At 48.5% G+C, this 17,397-nt stretch overlaps 1 protein-coding gene across 2 annotated transcripts in view; it reads left to right on the top strand.

Annotated features, from left to right (window-relative positions):
* The window catches only part of PTPRN2 (protein tyrosine phosphatase receptor type N2), a 915,358-nt gene that overhangs the window by 594,349 nt on the left and 303,612 nt on the right, over window positions 1-17,397 (top strand). For both annotated transcript variants that reach the window (XM_087433803.1, XM_087433800.1), the window contains one exon: window positions 5,060-5,124. In XM_087433803.1, coding sequence (XP_087289929.1) covers window positions 5,060-5,124 — 65 coding nt within the window. The remainder of the gene's footprint in view (window positions 1-5,059; window positions 5,125-17,397) is intronic.

Here is a 17,397-nt window from a genome sequence, read left to right as displayed (position 1 = left end):
TGGGAGACCAGAGGTGACTGGCGCTTCAGAGCGACGAGCAAGCAGATGGTGTCTTCTTCCCGTGACTGGCCTCTGGCCAGCTGGATCCAGTTCTTGGGAACTGTTTTTACCCAGGACTTTAAAGCATAAAATGGGAAAATTTTGTTGGAAAAGAAGAGGCAGGCTCCGCTATTCATGCAAAGTTTGGGAAGCAGCAGCTCTCCATGGATTTTGGATTTTCCAAGGGTGAAAACAAATAGTCACTCGACAAAACAAAGGATGCCAGCGATGAGCACACTGCAGGGACTCCGTGAGGCACAGAAGTGACAGGAGCAGAGAGAGAAATGGGCTTCCAGGACGCTGGGTCCTCAGGACGTGCAATTGGTGGGCACAGAGCACCAGGAAGGGGGACTCAACAGTGAGGTCCCTGGGGCCTCGGGAGCCTGGGGCTGGGCTGGTGTGGGGATGAAGGCACGTGTTTCTCCACTCTCCACAGCCATCCGTCACATGCAGGAAATGGAGCCAGAGCCTCGTTCCAGGCTGTCCCCAGGAAAACTCGAGGAGAGACCATTAGCGGAGGGTTGGACACGGGCTCGCCCCATCCACCTCACCCCTGGCTCCCTCCCACCTGGATGTGCAAATCCACTGGGCCAGGGCTCTCTGGAGGCTCTCTGCCCTGACTGCCCTGTGTTTCCTGGAGGGTAATTCCCTAGAGTTCTTCATTCAGTCCTCAGTGACGGGCCGTTTTTCCTCAGCCCTTCTCATCAGGGCACGAGTCTCAGAATTCCCTGGGTTCCCTGACTAGACCCACTTACGGGAAGTTGACCCTAAGCAGAAGGTCAGCCTGGCGATGTCGCTCATCATAATCAGTCATTGGCCCTGTGCTGTGGGCCAGATCGTGTCCCCCAAATTCATATGCTGACCGCCTGCCCCCAGTGACTGTGTGTGGAGGTAGGAGGAGGTAATTAAGGTTAAACGAGGTCATAAGAGGGGTCCTAGTCCCATAGGACTGGTGGCCTCATAAGAAGGTGAAGAGAAAGACCTCTCTCCACACGGCGAGAAGGCGGCCATTTGCAAGCCAGGAAGAGGGTCTTCCGCAGATGCCAAGCCTGCTGGCCGCTTGATCTCATCTGGGACTCCAGCCTCCAGAGCTCTGAGAAGTCAACGTGTGCTGTTTAAGCCGCTGGAGTGTGAATTTGTGTTGGAGCCCGAGCTGACTGAGGCACCCTGAAAACAGAAAGGCCAGAAACCCTGCGATTTGGATCTGGAGGTTAGGACGAGACAGACTCGCTTCTGGCTCTCGACAGTGCCACACGCTATGTCTCCTCAGTTTCCCCATTTCTAAAATGGAGGCGGTGCAGTCTAAACCCTGGGTGGTTTTAGGGATGAAGTAAGGTCTGGTATGAATGCTCGCCAGCTCGGCCCTGCCTGTGGCAGAATTGTGATGGTTTCCATTATTTACTTGACTGTTTGGGTTTGACCTACACTTTGGTCTTGGATTAGTTCGGAAGGATGAACCAGTCCCTGCACTCTTTAAGACCTTTTACTACTTAAAAACAACCCTGATTTCCACAGTTTAGGTGGTTTGTCTCAATTGCTGATGGTTTTGAACTGACTAGACTAATTTTTAAAATGGTCAAGGCAGCTTTGAGAGGCTCGCTAAGCCACTGAAGGGGTGTTGGCTGGGTTGTTGGAGTCTGCGTGTGTTTCCTGAAAAAAGAACACACACATTCCAGCACCAGAGCACTGTGCTGGACCCTGAGAAACAAAGATGAACGGGGCCCGTCTACACCCTCCAGGATGCCACAGTGGGCTGGGGACAGATCATCTGTGTGAAGGACTGGCCACAATGCAGCACCATATTTCACCAACTCTAAGAGGCCATTATTTTGTTTTATGAACCACTAAAAAGCAAAGACACCACCAATTAAACCATAACATAATGCTTTCTAATCAGTTAGAATTATTTTGTGTTTACTGAATGAACTCCTTCAGACTCAGTCATCAAAAATCACTCTTGCACAAAGCCAGCCCTGATGGCCTAGTGGTTCAAGTTTGGCGCCCTCACCACTTCGGCCGACCAGGTTCGGTTCCTGGTCGTGGAACCACACCACCCGTCTGTCAGTTGCCATGCTGTGGCGGCGGGTCACACAGAAGAACTAGAAGGACTTACAACTAGAATATACAACCATGCACTGGGGCTTTGGGGAGGAAAAAACAGAGGAAGATTGGCAACAGATGTTAGGTCAGGGTGAATCTTTCCCTGCAAAAAAAAAAAATCACTCTTGCTCATACGTCAGAGGAACATTTTGGATTCCACGTTCAGAGTGTCACTTTCCAACACGATGCCTTTAGTCTTCCACACGACAACATTGCTGAGGTCAGGGGTGTTGGTGATGCAGTGTTTCTTGAAGAGTCTATAAGATAATCTTCCAAGCAATGTCTCATCCAACCAGCCAACACGCCTTCTAGAAGTTTCTGGAGCTTGTCAGAAGGTGCCAGTGGAAAATTTTCTGGTGGAAACGAGGACGCATATTCTTTCCTCAGTCAGCCTCTAATGGTGTTCGAGAGGCAGCTGTGCAGGAGGCCACGTCTGCGCGCAGCGCAGTGACTGCCTCAGGCCCAGCTTCAAGCATATTGAGATGTAGGGGAAATGCACATTTTAGAATCAAGGAAATGTGATGTACTAAGACCTAAACTTTGGGTATAAACAAAGTCCTATACACGTAGGGCCGGAGCGGGTTGTATGGCTCACTCGAGCTCTTTTTTCCTTCTTCAGGAATTTTGTGAGCCAGTTATTAAAAACAGCCATTATGAAAAAGTATATTCTACATACTCCTGGTTAAAGTATGTTCAAAAAAAGGTCTAGATCCCCAACTCGTCGTTGCGTGATTTGTTTACTGCGTTTTATTCTCATCTCTGCCCTGAGATGGTTTATGTTGCCATGTCTGTGTGGTGGATCCCGGATGACAGTGTGGCGGCACCTTGCATCTCTCCCCGACTCCACCTGGTGACTTTACGTGAGCATCTTGACGCCATCCACACGCAGGAATGACAGTGCCACAGTGCGAGGTTTCCTGAGGGTGTGGTGAGCCCGCCACGGCCGTAAGATGGGAAGATGTGGGCTCTGCTTCGGACTCTGGGGGCGGGAGGTGCCAGGAAGGCCTCCCAGCACGCGGGAGCTTGGGCTGCTTGGAAGGTGATCATGTTTTCACCGAGCTGAGAGGGCCGATGATGCGTTTCTGGCCGGGGAAAGGGCCTGCCTGAAGGCCTAGAGCAAGGAGACTAGCCTGGACCTCGGGGTCTGGCCAGGCAGGGCTGCGTGTTTGTGGGAGACACGAGGGAAGGGCCTGGAAGTCCTCTTGAGGAGTCTGCATCTCCCTGCAGACAGGTGAGCCAGGGAAGGTGTCTAGGCAGAGAGCTGCCAGCATTTGCCCTTGTGCACAGTGTGGAGATGGACGAGCTCGGGGCGGCCAGCATGGCCTGCGGGTCACCTGGGCACCGCCTGCTTTGTAGCTGAGGTCTTGTTGACACCACCAGGACCACTCCCTGTCCCTAAGTCTCATGCCAGCAGCCTTCACACTGCAGGGCTGGTCGTCTCCTTGGCCTGAACAGTCCGCCTGCCCTTCGCAGGGCTCGCTGACCCCTGGAGAGCGTTATCTACATTATTGTTGCTGGGCTGGCGTTTTCGTCCCTGAGCCTGAGACATCTGTTACTGCTCCGCAGCCATCGATGGGGTGTTGTTTACATTCCACTTTTATGTACTTTGTGTTTCTCAGCCTGGTTGAGAGTTCACTAACTATTATCCCCCCAAAAAGTAGCCTGCCATTCAGTAAAATGTTTCCTTGGTTCGCAGCACAGTAAAATTGGTTGCTTTATGCTCTCTCTCTTAAAGAATACTCTCTTCCAGTCAAGATTAACTTTGGGCCACGGCCCCCGCCCACCCTCTGCTCCCCCAGTGTAAAGTACCCGAAGGCGCTGCTGCTCCGCCCAGATGGCACTGGCTCACTCTCTCAGTGCGTGGGTCCTCACCCAGACGTAAAAATGATGTGCATTTGTTCAAAGGGAAGAACTGTCCTCAAGACAGCGAAGAGGCCCCAAAGGTGGGGAGTGCGGTCTACAGCAGGGTCTCCTTTGCATCCGTCAAAAAGATGGAATTTCATCCCCCAGATTAACGTGGGTGTGTTACAAGAAGAGGTGAAATAATGGCTGTTTTCTTGCTGCCGCATTCTGCGTTAATCACAATTGCAGTCCACTCTTCATTCTTAGGGTTTGCAATAAAATTCTGTTTTTTCTGGTTTTCATTTCCAAAATGATGGGCTTTATCCAAAAGAATATTGCTACAGAATCATAAGCCAAGGTCCGTAGCTTTGTGATACACTTCCTCTCGACGAAGCAGGGACAGGTGGGTTTTTGGTGTTAGCATTAGGATTCCTGCATTTTCATTCACATCTGCTAATTGTTTCCAGAGCTCATTTCTGTTGGTCTGACTTGGAGAGTAACTCATTCTCTGAAAGTCTTCCTCCTTCCAAGTCAGGAGCAAATGAGGATGTGGCTGGTATTGGAGCTGAATTAACATGGAAAGTTTCTCACAGGGGCACAGTAAGAGGGAACAAAACGGCTCCAGCACTAGCGGAGTGGACGCACGCGTTCCCTCAGGCCTCCCAGTGAGTCCTTCTCGTGAACACGGAATGCTAGTTAATGGAACATGGAACATATTTCCCAAGGATTATATAATTAATAACCTTCTTATTCTAAAATAAGACTTTACAGTTTGCAAAGCAGGTGTACAAACAATTTCTCATCCAGTCTTCACAACAATTCTGTGAGTTTCTGTGTTGACGTTGTCTAGATGAAGCTGAAGGCGCACAGGGAGGCTGGCCCGACGTACCTCAGCCCCTGAGTAGGGAACGGGACCTCTCACTCAGGTTTCCAGCTCCAGGTGGTCACACGCCACGTTAAATCAGGTGGTGCGAGCCATGATTGAATTGAATTTCTCAATAGAGGAAAGTGCTCAGGGTGTCTTGAGAATGATTCCCTCTCCAGGCTGACACCTCTACTTCTTAATTTTTCCTGACAGCTGACAACAAGGACAAACTGGAAGAAATGTCCGGACTGAAAATCCTTCAAACCGGAGTCGGGTCGGTGAGTAACTGCGGGTCTGCCCTCTGAGGCTCGCTCGGTCGGCGGCGTTGGTCTTGTCTCTGGGTGGAGGCCTATGAGCACAGGCCCGGTGGGTCAAGCGGAGTGTGGGTCCGCCCAACAACATTGTGCTGGCTTTGGAGAAGACCCGTTGGTTGATGCACATTAGCCCTCCCGCTGTTTGAGGATGCTGATCCCTGGTGCCTGGCTAACTTGATGCTGTTTTTGGTTTCCTTTGTAATCATGATTTGGTGTCTCCCCGAGAAAAAGCAGTCATGGATGAGAAAAACATTGAAACATTCAGAAAACATGTACTTCCTTCTTGAGTGTTTCGTTATTGCTAAATTTGTGGACCTGAGCAAGCCAAGAGAAATTATTCTTTCCTCCAGGATTCAGTGGGGCCTACTTCTATCTTCATTGTTTAAAGACATATGTTTGGGTAAGGGCAATATAAGAGAATGAATGCCTTTGTAATATAATTTAGAATCTATCAAACAGCAGTCATGTCCTAACATTGCTGTGCCGGTATCAGAAAGAGGTACTTGACCAAACACTCCACCAGTGATTAAAGCTGATGGTGCTCACCTCCGAGAACCCTGGCCAATGCTTGCCCTCCCAATCTCGGGGCAATTTAATGAATTGTACGCAGGACAACAGACGTGAGTCCTCCCAGGAGTGCTATGTTGCCACTCATAAGTCAGCATGGACCGAAACCAATCTGTGCTATCGTGTTTGAAATTTTAGATTTCACAGCACTCACCATTACAGATAATTAACTATTAAGGGGAAGCTTATTTATGAGTGCTCCTTGCTAACAGCAGAGATGTCCTCCGCTGAGCCACTTAAAGATGCACTGCTTTCTTTGGGGAAATCTCCTATTTAGCAGTCATGAGTCCTGGCTCTCGAAATAAGAGCTTGTTTAATTGGTTGTTCTTCACAAACAGAGGCTCCCGTGCTCACCAAGTAGTAGGCACATAAGAGCAGCCTTGCCGGGAGACTGCACTGTGTCTTGAAGATGTTGTGTTCCAGTAACACGGTGGGCAGAGTGCGGGAGAGAACACAAGTGATGAATGACAGAAACTTGTCAGAAAATGCTTGAAGGGACTCAAAGACACCACCATGCTTGTTTTTCCTCACTGCCTGGCCAGCTCAGGCTGGGTTAATGAAGCGTTTGACAGCTGAGGACATCCTGGTCTTTTCCCCACTGTAACATGCTGTAACTTTAGCAGCCAGTGAGGGTGAGGAGGAAGTCAGGAGTCCGTGGGGGTCCCAAGACCATCTGTGCCCTCATGGAGGGTGCAGTGACCATGGCAGAAAGGGCCAGAGTGGCTTGGAGGATCAAAGTCCGTGATGGAAGCGTTCAGATTTGGCTGCCTCTGTCTTGGGTGTAGAAATAGACGTGAAATCCCCCTTGTCCTCCCTCTCCCTTCTCAACCCCATCAAGTGGGATCCTGTTTGGTGCAAAGTCATTCCTATAGGAGGAATATTGGTGTCCAGTGATTGGGGAGCAAATCCAGATGGTTCAGGTTAAAGCCACTCGTGTAAGCCAACCAGAGAAAACTCAGGTGCTGCGAATCCTCTCCCTCACTAGGGGATATTTCAGCCACATGGGAAGTGGCTGTGGTGGGTTGGGAAGTGTGTTCCGTGGAAGCGAAGCAGGTGCTGCCCTGAGAAGGGGAGGAGAGGCAGGGCGACCGTGGGTGATAAGGGAGACCCCAGGGTTGGTGTGGGCATGCCCGGCGTGGCACCTGGCACTGAGCAGTCATCTTCCTGATGGAAACATGGTCTCTTCTGTTGAGGAAAGAGAGGCAGGACGTGGTGATGGTCGACCCGCTGACGGGCTCGCTCTCGTCAAGCACAGCTTTCATAAGTACCTGGCAGTTCGTGCTGCTTAAACTTCACAAGATCAAACACTGTTGTCAATAAAACCTGGGCCTGACAGGCAAGCCTTTCACTCTGGCCTGTTGAGGAAAGCTGCTCGTCCCCACCCCGGGAGAACATGAAGGTCAGGAAGTTGTGACTTCATTCTCCTCCCTCCTCCCCAGCGTCACGGCCAAACTCTGCTCTCAGTGAAAAGCTCCTGCTTTGGTCACTATGCTCGTCTCTGGCAACCTCTGACCTCCAGTGATTTGCCTCATCTGTCAGGGAATTGGGGGTTTTTATTCTATGCAGGACTTGATATAATCTGTTAATGAACAAAATTTCAACCGAGTAAATTTAAAGGTCTAATTGGCATTATTCAGCAATTCATGACTCAAGGAGCATCCCATCTAGTAAACAAAAAGGCCTCTGAGGACTTGCACAAAATGGAAGATACTTAGATGCAGAAACTGGGCGATACACGAAAGTTATTAGCAAAGGAAAAGAAAGGATTGTTTTGGGCAGGGCCACCTTTCTTTGGAGGAAGGGTGTGGGGGTCTAATTGGACAGATGACCTCACTGGTGTTGATCAGGAATTTCCCAACTGACCAGTTTCAGGTCACATTCCCGGGAGAGGCTGAAACTGCAGTTAAGTCTTGCTTTGTTTCCTGGGGGTAAATGACTCCACCGTGGGCCTGTTGTTTCCTTTTTTAACAGTTCCTTCAACCTAGAGCCCTTCATCAGCTCAGATTATCATCCGTTATTTCTTTGAATGTTGCCTCTCCCCCGATCCTTCTATGCTCACCATGTGACTCGGTTTTCTCTATTGTGTAGTGGTGGTAATCTCAGTACCCACCTCACTGGGTTATGTGAAGATTCGCTGAGATGATAGACATAAATGCCTGGACACAGTAGGCATTCTGTAGATATTCACTTCCATTGCGACTGTCCGTGTTGTTCTTGTGTAGTGTTCCTATTAGACAGGTGTTGGACCTCCTCCACACCGTGTGTCTCAGGCTACTCTTTCATACTCTCCCCTCTATCTCTCAGTGCTACGTGATGGACTGTTTCCTCACATTACATTCCAAATTCTCTCTTTCTCTGTATCTAATCTACTATAAAACTCAAATGTTAGATACTTTTATTTCAGTTACTGTAGTTTCCACTTCTAGAAAAAAATTGTTTACTGCATCTTCAAATATACCTGTTCTTTTTTCCTACTGACTTTTACGTTCATTATGTTTTTGATACTTTCTTTTATCTTTTTAATGATTTTAAACCTACTTAAGTTATAGTCTTATTCATACTCTTTTACTATTTCCTAATATTGGGTTTCTACCACTTCTTTTCATTACACTTGCTGACTCTCCCTCATGGAGGTTCACTTTCTCGTGTGGTTTATGAGGGGTTTGTGTTGTGTGTGTGTGAGCTTGCCTTCAGTAGGGATGGATTATACTAGAGGTGTGGTTCTATGTGAGAGTTTCTGCATGGTTTTTGTTTATGTCCACTGGGACCCTAGATGTCTCAGTGGATCCATTTCTATGTTAATCTCCCACCTTGAAGTTTCTGCCCCATTAAGGCAGTAAAATCTGTGTATGTGGTATAGGTCTGGTTTCAGCCTCCTTCTGCTTCCGCATGTAGCAAGTGACTTGATCCTGGTCTCCATTCTCAGATGAGGCAGCTCTCCAAGGTTGTAGGCTTAATGTGGGGTCTCAGTTCTAGCCTTCCCACTCCTGCAACTCTAAGGCCGTATGTGCTATCCTTGCGTGGATACACAACCCCATACCCCAAACCCCAGGGCTAATGCCCTTGAATCTATATGAAAGTGCCAAATTTCCAAGAGCAGCTGTAGCACCAGCTCCCACTTACACCCGAGTTTTGATTTCTCTCTTCATTCAGGAATCTGGAGATTCCTCTTCCTTTACTTTTGTCTTAGCTTTGTGTGGTTTTAAGTGGATGTATTTTATTCAGTATTTCTATGTGTATTGCTGAGAGGGCCCTCACCCTGCTCAGTTTAGTGTACTGTTCATTCATTCAAAGGATATTCACTGAGTGCCTACTGTGTGTCAGGTGCTGGTTTAAGGACTGGAATGACAGCAGTGAACAAAACAGACTGGAGCTTCCATTCCACTGGAAGCTGGAGGCCCACTGAGGGATAAGTTCCATCTTTCCTCTCAAGACAAAATCCTACCACCACCTTCACTGGTTTCTGCCTCATGTGGGCAAACCATCTCTGGTCTCTTCAGCTCAATGTCCTTCACATCACATCCACTCATAGACATACCTCACAACTGCTGTCCCTCTCAATCTACACTCTGGCTTCCACCTCCTCTCCATCCTACTTCCCTGCTCTTACTGTACTTGACTTTGAGCCCTAGGCATCTTGAAGTGTCACTTTCATTTCTTCCGTGACCTACCCTGACCACGCCCGTTGCCTATTCAGTCTGCACCCACCTCTCATTCAAGACCAAATCTTCCACCAATACTCTTGCCCTCACCTCCTCAGACCTCCTCCAAAATCACTGCCCATTTTCATTCATCCACCAACAAATATTGAGCACAACTATGTGCTGTCAGGAATGTCCACGCTTTAATGCAAATATTTATTTTCGTCTACCTCCCCCCTGGCTGTAGTTTCTGGATAGTAGGGAGTGTGTCTTACTGACTTTGCTATCACCTCCTTGCTAGGCTGACTGATCTCACTAGAAATTCATAACCACAGATCTCAAAGGAAGACTCAACACTACCAGACAATCGTTTTAAGAATGTTCACCCTCCCATACTCCAAAATACCTATTTTTCAATTCTCCTCTTTCCTCATACAGGCAACCACCTCTACACGTGTGTGCACACATACACACGCACACACGCAGCCACCTCCTTAGTCTGTGATCTTTCATTGAGCAGAAGAACTGCATCTTGCCTGCTTCTAAACCACCAGTGGAGCGCACATTTTGAGCCTCCTCTTCTCTTCCAGTGGATAAAGGTACCTGCTCCTGCCGTGTTTGGATCCATCTCTGCTCACCCGGGAAAGACACCCCTTCTGCTCTTGGAGTCTCTCTCTTCAGCATCTGTTCTCCTTCTTCACTGGTTTCTTACTGTCAGCACACAAACATGGGCGAGTGTTTCCCATCTTGTTAAATAAAACAACTCCCTTGACACCCTAGTCCTTCTCACCCTCCACCATTTCTCCATTTCCCTTCACAGCAAAACTTTTCACAAACTTTGTCTACATTCCCTGTATCCAACATCTCACCACCTGTTCTCTCCTTACACCCCAGTTAGGACTTGGTCTCCACAGTTCACTGAAATCTGTTATCAGCATCACCAGTGACCTCATAGTTGCCAGAACCAGTGGTCACTGTTCTGAACTTTGACTCCTTGTCCTCCTGGTAGTGTTTGCTGACTGAACTCCTATTTGAAGCCTTGACTGTGCTAGGGGCTCCCCCTCAGACTTTGTAGCAGCTCCTCTTTGTTGGATGCCCACATCTCTGAGTGCCCCCAGGACGGGTCTTCTCCTCATTCCTCTCTGCACTATGTCCCCAAGGGTCTCATCCAGGCCTTGGCTTTTTGTGTTATCTCTGTGATGATAATCCGGACTTATATCTCTAGCCCCGACCCGTTTGCTGTGCTCCAGACAGGTGAGCCACCAGCCTCCTGCATTTCTCTACTTGGATACCTAGTGAGGTGTCTCAGACTTAAAGTGGGCAAAGCAGAACTCTTAATTTCCCTACCAGACCTGTTTCTGCCCCTAAGTTTCCCCCGTCTCGTAAATGGACGTGGCGTTACTACAGTTGGTGAAGTGCTGTCTAGGAACTGGGTTGACCTGATTCACAGAAATTTGAGTTGCACTTAGATTATTTGTGAAGATGGCTATGTAAGTTCTTGAAGGAACTGCCTTCTGCCCATTCTGGATGCCTGCCCTCGTCAGGTATGGGCAGGGAGTTTCTGCTGAGACCTCTGGCTCGTGGTGGTTGACTCACACCCGGTGTGGGCCGTGGGCCAGGCGAGGGCGGAGGGCAAGAGCAAAGCAAAGCCACCACCACGGCACCGGCTTCTCTATTCCCATCACAGTGTCTGATCTGCTTCCTCTCTGGTCCCTAAGTGGCCAGAAGCCTGACCATACCATCCCTAGGGGCAGAAAATGACCAACCCCCAGACCATTTACTTTACCCACTAATTAAAACCTGGCCATAAGAAGCTCGCCCACCGCCTGAGTTCTCCATGAGCCGCCTCTGCCTTCGTAGCAGCCCCCCGATGTTTCCTCGGTCCACCAAGTGTTTGGAGACCAGCTCTCCAATCTCCTCTCCTTTTCCAGGTGGCAGTTTTCCATTTCAAAAGGCAGTATTTCTCTCACCTTTGAAGTTGACTGAGGTCATTCTCGATGGGCTCGGGCGGGATCCCACGTTCCGTTTAACTTCTGCCTGAGCAGTCTCCGGGCTGGGAGCTGTCCTCGACAGAGGGAAGGGGCGTTTGTTTATTTGGAGCAGATTTTGGATACTGAAAATGGGAGAAAAAGGGGACAGTTGAGATATTTTTAAAAAGCTAACGATATCTCTTTTTCTAATTTTAATTGCCTTATGCAGTATTAAGCCTGATTTTGATGATTCTGATTTTTTTTTAAATATATGTGAGATGAATGTCTTCGCTAATTCCTGATTCTGGAATGTGAAGCAGAGTTTGATTACTAGAATCTAACAGCATTTACAGAATCTCTCCCTGGTGCTTGTGATTCACATGTGTGATGACAGATAGTGGAATTAAAACCTTTTAAGCCAAATGGAAATATCTCAAAACAAAATTTAAAGGAAATGAACAGATTACAGTACACATACACATTCCTAATAGATTGGTGTATTTTGACGTATTTCAAAATCTAATTTCTGATATCTTGAAAGTTTTTGCATTTTTTTCAAATTAATAGTCATGTTTCTTCCAAAGGAAAATTATATTACAAAGAAAAACTCAAATATTTGGAAGAAAAATAGCGTAGATGATTGTTTCTAGGAGGGCAGATCCATGAGCACAGCTTCCATAAGCGTATCTGAAATAAGGGATTACTTTCTAATTTCTTAACCGTGTGATAAACTTACAGCTGTAAGATTAACCTGCCAGCATTTTAGTCGGAAAGCGTGGCTGACCCGCGGGTCTCCGCATTGCTCCAGCAGCTCAGAGACTTGAATACAGGGGACCTCAGAGCAGCTCATTTCACACCGCGGATGTCCTGGTTAGACTGAGTGCCATCCTCCGGCTGCCCTGGGTGGTAATGAGCCCTCCGTCACAGGGAAATTCAGGCAGAAGAGAGATGGCCATCTGTTCAGATTCCGAAAAAGGGAATCTTTCTTTCTATCTAGTGTAGGGAGGAGAAAGTTTTCCTCGACCCTTTTGGGGTCCCTGCCTGGGTCTGAAAATGAAACCAACAAGGACAGATTAACAGGAAAAAAAGCACACAAATTTATTTAATGTAAGTTTTACGTGACACAGGAGCATAAGAAATAAAGACCAAAGAAACGGTTAGACCAGAGTGTTTTAGGCTGGACTTGAGGAAGGGTGGGCAGCCATGGAGGAGTGTGACAGGACAGAGTGTGAGGGGAGTGCAGGAGCGGGGGAGGCAGCAAGGCCTGCTTGCTGGGTTCTTCTCTTCTGAGATGAGGAGACTCCTTTCCCCTGGGTACGGGGAGGGCACCTCTCACACGAGCGTCCACGGCCTGCTTCCGGGGAGAAGGGGGAGATCAGCGTGATCTTTCTGCTTCTGGCTCTTTCTCAGACTCCTTCAGCTGGAAATAGTCCATGTGCTGAGGCACCATATTTTGGGGTAGCGTGTCCTGAGCCCCATGGCTAGTGTGGTGTGAGGTCAACTCCTTCCTCAAGGAGCCCTGGGGGTGAGTGTTTTGCTTGAGTGGGGCAGGTAGGGCATGAACCCCGGCGCTGTGCACCATCCACTCTCTGCTTTAACTAGGTCTGCGCTTCGGCTGCCTCTGTCACTTATTGGCTCCTGAGTAAGATTTTGTTCTAAGAAAGGATTCTGTGGCTAAGACTATGTCGATCCCAAAAGTCTCTTAAAAGTCTATGAATCTCTGATTGTGCTCCTCCCCCCGAGAATTAATGTGAATCATTGTGTGATGTTGCGTTGGTGGTGGGTGGTGGTGGGTATCGGTGCAAGATGTGTATAGTTCTTTGTTATTTTATCTTTAATACCGCTTTTTACAATTTTAATAAAGAAAAAACATGCAACCAGAGTAAATGAATCCATATTCACATTTACAAATGAGTGAGGACGGAAGCGGAAACACCCCCGTAAGTGAATGCCCGGAGCTCGGGGTGGCTGAGCTGGCTCCTTATCACCTGTTGGCTTCACAGGTTACTGTAGAGAATGTTAACAAGAACTTAAGTCATCGACGTTTATGAAGATCTTGTATGGCACTGTGTCACGCACGTAGGACATAATAAGTAATTAAAAATGTCCCTGGCGTTTAGATCAGGCACATATGTGGGAATTCACGAGAAGGAGCCCTGAGGCGGGTGGGTGACGAAGGCCAGGAAAGGCTGTCCTGAGCAGTGGGCAGTGGAGAGGGGTCAGGTGTTTCTGACGGTAGTCCTAATGCAGTGGAGGTGGAGCTTAGTGAATGGGTGTTGTCAGAAAAGAGAGAATGCAGTGGATTCAAGAGTATTTGAAGGAAAAGATGGTATTTGAGGGTAAGTATAACGAATAAGGAAAGATGGAAATGTAACAGTTGACAGGGTGTCCTGGGTGAAGAGACTATAAACTGAGTCTGAGATGCTGGTGATGTGTTGCAAGTGCCTGGTGACCTGCAGATAAACGAGGCTTCGGCTGCCTCAGCGGGACGTGCCATAGCCCCTCTGTCTCACCCCATGGCTCCTCTCTTGCCCAGCCTTGGGCTGGCTGCGACCGGAGGGTGGAAGGCAGACACAGCAGTCACAGAGCCTCTGACATCCCGGGAAAACCATGGAACCCCTCCAGAAACACAAACTCCCCAAAGTGGCGTATGTTCCGGGGAATTTGTGGCGTCTCCGCCCCCAGAGCCCATTCAGTGATCCAGGAGCCCTCAGCAGGTTCCGGAGCCGTGACTGGACCTCTGCTGGGGCCATGGGGGAGTGAGGGAGCCCAGGGCTCCCGGCTAGCGTGGGGCCCTCTTCTCTGTCACTTCAGGAGAGTTCTGGGCTCCCCGTCACTCTCGTTTTGTGCACAGTCACCTTCTTTTATTCTAACCTGCATTTCTTAACAGAGAAAACTGAATTTTTTTCTCCTAAATGCAAAAAGAACATCGGTCCTAAGAAAAGCCTTTTTACTTATAAATATTGCTAATTTGTGTTTGAAAAGGGAAATCTGCATGAAATTACATTAAAATATTTGCAGCAGCCTATCTAAGATTGTTGTAAATTCAGCCCATCTGAGGACTCCCCTCTCTCAGCCCATGGTGATGGGGGTCAGAGGTCAGCTGAGCAGCCCTGTCTGGGCTTTGCTTTTCTGTCACATGCTTGTGACTTTTGCGGGACAGGCCACCGTTGAGCTTCACACAGCTTCCCCCACACTCGGCCCTAACAGATGCTCTTCATACTGTTTGCTTATTTCTCAAAAGTGAAGAAAATCACACAAAAATATGTTTGATATAATTAACTGCACTTGACATATCGACAAATATGCGTTTATTGTGAAACATCTTTTTCTTCTGAAATGCTATTTAAAGCACGTGTCACGTGGGCCCACAAATGTCTTTTCGATACTTTTCTGTGAGTTAAAGGCAGGAGAGGTGCCCTGTGATGTGGCAGTTGCTATAGTGACAAATTTAATTTTTATTCAATATCAGAGTAAATAGTCACATAAAATGAAATAAGCAGCGCCTGCCTGTGGCAGCGGTTCCCGCGTCTCCCCTCCCCTCCCCGCCGTCCTCTTCTAACATTTTCAGCTGCATTTTCATAGCAATATGTGTAACACATGTTTCCCTTGCAGGGGCATGGCTGCTGTCTGGGCTGGGACTTGATGGTGTCCCCATAAGAGATGGAGGGACCATCTAAATACAGTATGTCTTTCCTGTAGCTTCCTCCACAGAGCTGGGTTGGTGTGGTATCAGAAGTTAATTCTCATTAAAAAAAATCCTGAATCTAGAGATACTCCTAACAGCCCTCAGAATGTAGTATTCCAGAAACCCCTTTTCAATGCTTAACCCATAAGACTTGGAATTGCTAGAAAAAGAGTGAAGACAATTAGAGGGAAGATACGCAGCCCCCACCTCCTCCAGATTCCTTATGAAACAGCAGTGGCGGCCAGTGGTTATTTCCTGTCTCTCCCGGCTGGGATCTGTGTGCATCATCTCCTTGGTCGTGTGAGGTAGACGCACTTCACAGATGAGGAAACTGAGGCACAGAGAAGTCAAGTGATGGAAACAGCGGTCAGGTTTCCCCTCCGGGCAGCCGCGCTCCGGAGCCTGTCTTATACCCAAATGGCGCTGGACCGGCTTTGGAGTCTGAGAGGCCTGGAGTTCTGCTTCTGAGTGAGAGGAGCTTAATGGCTCCTGTGACTTGGAAATGCATCCACTTGTGGAACTGGCTTCAGAGTGGGCTTTGGCTCTCCCACAGAGCAGTGTCTGCCTGGAGATCCCCTAGCCAGCTGCTGGCCCAAGTCCTCCCGCTCCTGCCTGGGAACCCCGTAGGGGACGGACAAATTGCTATGTGTTCTCGCTGGGGCTGCAGTAACAAAAAAGTAACACACACTGGTGGCTCAAACAACAGAAAGTACTGTCTCTCGGTTCTGGGGACCTGAAGTCCGAGGTCGAGGTGTGGGCAGGGTTGGCTCCTCCGGGGCTGAGGGAGGATCCGTGCCAGGCCTGTCTCCTCCTGTCGAGAGCCATCTCATCTCCACATGTTGTTCTCCCTGCGTGTCCATGTCTGTGTCCAAATTCCCGGTTTTCATAGGACACCACTCCTGTGGAATGAGGACCCACCTGTGTGCCTCCATTGTAACTGGTCACCTCTGTAAAGACCCCATCTCCAAATAAGGTCAGATTCTGAGGTCCAGGGGGTTAGGACTCCAACATATCAGTTTTGAGGATACACCATTCAGCCCGTAACAAGCTGGTAATGCTATCCCTCCCTGATCCTTCTCCATCCTAAATTCTGGAGGGGTGGCAGGGGCTGTTCTGAACTGAACGGAAGCCCCTTTATCCTCATGGCTGAGAAGGGGGCCCTTCCCCCGAGGCTCTACCTGTAGAGAAGACCGCCAGTCCCTGTGCTCCATTTTGCCCGTCTCTTCTGTAACATTCATCAATGCCTACTCGAGTTATGGGATTTCATGTCTGCCTCCCTTTGAACCCGTGAGCTCAAGAGTAAAATCCACTCGTGTCTTAATCATCCTGGTGTCTCCGGCACTCGGCACAATGCCCGACGTACGGTAGAAACCCAATCAGCACTCGTTGCAATGAATGGAATGTGGACCTGGGCGGCACGGTGGAGCCCCTCGTTGGCATGCTCGTCTCTGTGCTGTCTTCCTCATGGGTCCTTCAGATGCCTTCCCAGTGCTTAGAACCTCCGTGAAAAGTAGATTCTCTGTGAAAGGGTTCCTCTCTCCCATTGTGCCCACTTTATCTCTTGTTACAAAAGTAACAGAGGCCCCTCCTCTGTAATGTCATCAGGCCCCAAAGGCAGTCTGGCCCCCTTCTTTCCTTAGCTGTTAACATCCCAGGATGCATCTTCAGGAAAACTGATTTCAGTAACTCTCCTGTGTTTAATCCATTTTTAAATAAAGGATCTTTTCACCCATATAAAATAATTAGTAATCAATATAACACAAAATTTAATCAAATGCTAAATTTAAAATAATCTCGTCCTAACTTGACCACATCTGCAAAGACCCTATTTCCAAATAAGGCCTCACTCACAGGGACTGAGGGTAGAATTTGCACACATGGTTTTGGGGGGACACAATTTGACCCACAACACACTGAAATCACAGATTTCATTTATCCTTTTGACTAGAAGCCCCAGGATCGATTATGAACCGACCTATAACTGAATTTTTCTTCTTGTGGGGATACGATCCCTTGCTTACCTGATCACACAGAGTTAGCTTTCCTGCCAAATTGGTTTCCCCACTAATAACCAAGTTTGATTGAATGGATCTCAGTCCAGCTTGGATCTCCTCTCCCACCTCATCCTCCGACCACACACGCACGCACGAATGAACACGTACAAACGCACACACACAAGCACATGCACACGCACGCAAGCACGCTCCCCAGACCCGCCCGTCTGCGTGGTGCTGACAGGAGTGAACTCTGGCGGTGGATCAGGCTGACACTGTCAGTACCTGGGGCTGGGATTATCACTGATTACACCTGTCCTGTGAAACTTTATGGGGTGAAAAAAATATGGAAATATTTCACTAGTAGACCTTTCTGG

The sequence above is a fragment of the Ceratotherium simum genome, chromosome 1, assembly GCF_057802395.1.
Source record: "Ceratotherium simum simum isolate JZ-2026a chromosome 1, ASM5780239v1, whole genome shotgun sequence".
In the NCBI taxonomy this organism is placed as follows: Eukaryota; Metazoa; Chordata; class Mammalia; order Perissodactyla; family Rhinocerotidae; genus Ceratotherium; species Ceratotherium simum.
This window is presented reverse-complemented; position numbering and strand designations above follow the sequence as displayed.